This window comes from Triticum aestivum, chromosome 1A, assembly GCF_018294505.1.
Source record: "Triticum aestivum cultivar Chinese Spring chromosome 1A, IWGSC CS RefSeq v2.1, whole genome shotgun sequence".
Lineage (NCBI taxonomy): Eukaryota > Viridiplantae > Streptophyta > Magnoliopsida > Poales > Poaceae > Triticum > Triticum aestivum.
The window spans coordinates 536,638,242-536,642,669 of NC_057794.1; the positions used below are offsets into that span (position 1 = coordinate 536,638,242).

Consider the following 4,428-nt stretch of genomic DNA (forward strand, 5'->3'; position numbering starts at 1 on the left):
CGTGGAAAACGAGCATAAACATCCATATAGACAAGCTATTGGAGATGCTATGAGTGGCTGAAATGTCTCGGGTACTTAATATCTTTAGATTTATTCTTTTTTGTGGGGAGATTTGTAGAAGTAGTTTTCTCCTTAAAAAATATGGGTCCATGTGATTTTCACTTACAATTTCAGAAATATTTCAGCAACAACCGAAGTTATCACAATGACTAGTGATTTCGGTTTGCATTCTGGCCAAAGGGCCGAAACATTCACTTGAATTCAACCAAGTATTTGGAATTTCTTAAAGATACCTAAATTCATATGTACTATTGAAATATTTTAACTGAAAGGTATAGATTTTAGTGTCTACAGAAATTCGGTGAACGTCATCGACATCTCATCTCACTAGAAGTGAAAACCATCTGTCGAAACCAACAGACTCAACAAGATTTGCATATTCACAGGCTACCTAAAATCAAATATCGACCCTTAAATTATACATGTACAATCCTGCTATATTGCTTGAACTTGCTATTACTGCACTAGTAGTCATGACCCTCTAATATGAACTAGTAGTCACAATCATTAGATTTAGCCGATGGAATTTACAGGACACTACACATCATTAGATAATACACAGAATTACAGCTCACACATCCCGCAAAAAGAAATAGAGCAAGGGTCGCAAAGCTCTGGCTGATTGTGTTCTTTACATTAGGTAGTCAGGCTTTTTGTACATGATGTTAGATTAGGACGTTGAATTAGAGGCTAGCTAATAGAGTTGTACAAGGTAATCAGAATCATGATTCTGAATCGGATCGGAGCACCCCTGCCAGGATCTTAAATCGTAGAATCTTCACTACTAGAATCATGGAAATGTAGATTCTACTAACCAAAATCGTAGAATCTTAGGAGTTAATTTGGATCTTAAAGTGGTTCTAGAATCATACAGTAAAATCGCAATTCTGTCTACCCTGAGTTGTACTGTCCCATCGTTTCCTCTCTGTCTACACTGAATTAGAGGCTAGTATGGTTGTACTAAACGAAGAAGACTGATTGCTTAGATGCTGTCACATGATTTCTTAGCACGTGTAACTGGTAAAATGTGCTTGACGACGACTCATACATTGCAATGGCCTCTCCTATTCAGCCTTGTATGAAGCATCATCCAGTCTAGGCCTGGCATTGTCCTATGGTATATCCTCAGTTCGATCCTCATTGTGCCTTTGCAGCCAGAGCTCAGAAAGGTGCACCATGCAGGACCAGAACGGGTATAAATGCCCCTGCTGCAGGGTGATCACTAACCATGTGTGCTCCCCGGATGAAACAGAGTTCCACACGAGGGGGAGCAGTGAGAGTTTCCTGTGAACCTGTGGTCATTATTGTGTAGAAGATGTGCAGCTGAATTGCTGGGCAGGGTCTCCTTTGGCAGATGGTGGCGCCGTCAGACACCAGGGTGTGTCGGTGGTTGCCGGCCGGGCTGCTGCCAAAGGAAATTTGCCCCGGAATTCATCTGCACAAGCACGGGTAAGCGAAGATGCATGGGTCTCAGGTTGCCAAGGCGCTAATGTACATTATACACTTGATGTTACACTCTGAATGTTTTACAGTTGGGTCTGTGTACTCTACAGTTCGTCAACATCAGCTACATCACCATTTATAGATGAAAAATGGGAATCTTGGCAGAAGAAACAGGATGCTACATCTTCTTGGTTATCTATCTCTACATACCATTAGACTATACATGTAGCTAAATCTGATCAAATGGTATCAGCAGGAATCAAGATGTAAACTCCTCTGTTCTGTTGCTACTCTTTCTTGCCTACTGCATCTGGAAGTTTGTATCTTGGAGGCCTGTCGGCACCTTTCCTTGAGTATTCTCTCCATCGCCTAGCAGCTGCTGCCGCTCTGTTCGCTCTCTCTGATGCTTCTTCATCTTCTGTTTGATTTTGATTAATCAGATTCCGTAATACAGCCATACCGGAATGAACAGACAGTAAGAGAACACATTTGTTTTGAGTCAATATTGTTCTATCGGCTCCGTAGGAAAGTGATACAAATTCATAATGGTACCAACTAAAGAGGTATTGCTATAAGATATGCTTTTTTAAATGGAAGGATTTTATTGAGGGTATGTTATTTGCAGAAACATTACCAGTGTTTTGGTATCGCGTTGGAGAACCCCAGATATCACTCCAAGGGCTAGTCGTGTCTGAATTATTTTGGTTCATCATCCGTGTTCTGATTTTTTCCTGTAAAAGGCGATAGGTTTACATACTTGTTTTAGTTCCTTTGCTAACCAATGATATATCTTCAGTTCCAGTCGAATATATGACATTGGGAAACAATCATGAAATTCTCGAGGGAATATGGCATTATACAAATGAACAAAATGGGAAGGATTATACCAAGACTTTTGCTCGTCGCTTTTCCCAACTCGCACTTGCCTGCCAAATAAGAAGTATCTTAATAACAAGTAAATAATAGCATATTGCAGCAGGCAATATCTACAGGCCCGTGAATTTGAACAGAACTGAACTGCACTTTGTACTATGGTAGCCAAAAGCCTATCAACATTGAGAAGAAATACATAATTTTGGGAGCACGCTTAGGGAGTAAATTAGATAAGCAAATAAAATCACATGAATGAAGCGACTATTACCATTCGAAAGACGTTGACTGAAACTCCCATCCCAGCATTCATCAGCCCAACCTGCCCAAAATTGGAAACCAGAATTACTATACTGAAACTACAAATTATCTGAAATAATAAAGCAGAGTAAACACAGGAATTTTCTTGTGTATACTTTTATTTGGAGTTTTCAGAATAATACACATTTTGCTACCAAAGTGAACTACAAGGTCCTCATACGTAACCAATAGCTTATATGATCATATAGAGAAGTAGAACTGTATGTCTGAAAGAAAGTCGTCTTACATTGACCCTTTCTATTCTTCGTGTTTCACTCTCAAGGAGTGAAAGTTGTGCAGCAGAAGTCCAGTGAATACAGTCAACTGGGCTGGAAACGGAAATACGAGAAAGTTCAGTGCAACAACTTTAACATGTGCACTATATAATATAATGAAAGTGTAAAATAAAATCTGAAATCTGAAACTCTTGCAAGGACTTGGATATAGTGATGGGGATAATTGGCAGGACATAAACTCCAAATAAATATTATGGTGGCCTTTGTATACTCACCAACTATCAATGGCATCCTGAATGAGCTCCGGGTTACCCCTCTGGGAGCAGACTCTTGCCCTCCCAAATTCGTCCTCAATTTCAAAGACACTGGGGCACACGTTGGCGCAAATTCTGCATCCTGAAACGACGTGCACAAGATAAAATACACTGACTCCCTTACGAAGAACCAAATTTGTTATGAAAAAATTATCAATAATTCCTCAAATAAAATTTATCAATACCTATACAGGTAAACTCATCGACGAACACGCGATCCTTGACTGCACTGTCATCAAAGAAAGGGTTGGTCGCCGTTGCCGTGTACCCATGGATCTCATCATACACCGCACGCTGCACCGGATCGCTCAGCACCTGCTCTTCGAATCCCACAACTCTTGTTAGCTTTGTGAGCAAAGACAATTTCAGTGGAAAATCAAGCATCTTCCAGAACAGTTGCGTATTTGCATCCATAAGCAACCGAAAACTTGTACTGAAGGCTCCTACCGTGTAAACCTCGTTGATGAACATGGAGAAGTTGGTCACATCAGGGTCACCTCCACTGAGGTCCGGGTGGCACGTTTTCATGCAGCTGTAGTACGCCTTCTTGATTTCCTCGGAGGTTGCATCTGGCATCTGGTGGTGCAACAATCAGAATCAGGTGTCACATATCAGGGACTTATTCAGAAATAGCAAGCATAATTTCCCCCTGATCTGGGGATTTCTAGGTAATATGCGTTTCAATGGACATTTCTTTACTCTTAGATTAGGCACTCGATTTTTCATTCTAAACACTAATTGACATACTTGCAGAATTAGTAAGGATTGTTTCAGAACACTTACGACGCCAAGAACAGAGTAGAAATCGTCGGCCACATCCTCCTCCCACCTCCCGTGTTCAGCTTCCGCCGTGTAGGCACGGATCCTCATGCCCCTCCGTCCCCGCGTGCTCCGGCTCCGGCGCTGGTCTCTGCGCGCGGCTCCCCCCAGCCCAGCGGAGGCCAACGGCCGGGCGCGGCGGCACCAGCGGGAAGACGGCACCGGCGAGACGATGCGGAGCGTCGGGACCGAGGTGGTGGAGATCAGCGACGGCGAGGGGAGAGGAGGAGCCATTGGGCAGTGCGAGGGGAGAATGCCGGCCGGAGACGACGGACGGAGGAGAAGCGGAGAAGGCGGCAACAGAGTTGGGTTTTCTTGCCGATCTCTTCTTCCGTGTAGCTCTGCTTCAGTCAGAGTTCAGACTTAAGTGCTTAATTAACAGAGGC

General features: G+C 42.8%; 1 protein-coding gene across 2 annotated transcripts; it reads right to left on the reverse strand.

The window, feature by feature from the left end:
- Window positions 1-1,533: 1,533 nt before the first annotated feature.
- LOC123179868 (chaperone protein dnaJ C76, chloroplastic) lies at window positions 1,534-4,428 on the reverse strand. 2 transcript variants are annotated; one of them, XM_044591774.1, is made up of 9 exons: window positions 4,007-4,428; window positions 3,671-3,799; window positions 3,409-3,538; window positions 3,185-3,305; window positions 2,921-3,002; window positions 2,645-2,695; window positions 2,391-2,429; window positions 2,138-2,234; window positions 1,534-1,918 (listed from the first exon to the last, which is right to left on the reverse strand). In XM_044591774.1, the coding sequence occupies exons 1-9, from the start codon at window positions 4,274-4,276 to the stop codon at window positions 1,791-1,793; spliced, it is 1,047 nt and encodes a 348-aa protein (XP_044447709.1). In that variant the 5' UTR covers window positions 4,277-4,428; the 3' UTR covers window positions 1,534-1,790. The 2 variants fall into 2 exon arrangements, with proteins under 2 accessions (XP_044447709.1, XP_044447702.1); XM_044591767.1 differs by having other exon boundaries at window positions 1,534-1,921; window positions 4,007-4,425.

What these genes read in the sequence shown, in the direction of transcription:
- LOC123179868 (XM_044591767.1), bottom strand. Translation starts at nt 4,276, where the DNA reads ATGGCTCCTCCTCTCCCCTCGCCGTCGCTGATCTCCACCACCTCGGTC. An exon ending in GAAGAATAGAAAGGGTCAAT is followed by an intron (nt 2,696 to 2,920) that starts GTAAGACGACTT and finishes AATTTTGGGCAG; the next exon opens with GTTGGGCTGATGAATGCTGG. An exon ending in CAGTCAACGTCTTTCGAATG is followed by an intron (nt 2,430 to 2,644) that starts GTAATAGTCGCT and finishes CTTATTTGGCAG; the next exon opens with GCAAGTGCGAGTTGGGAAAA.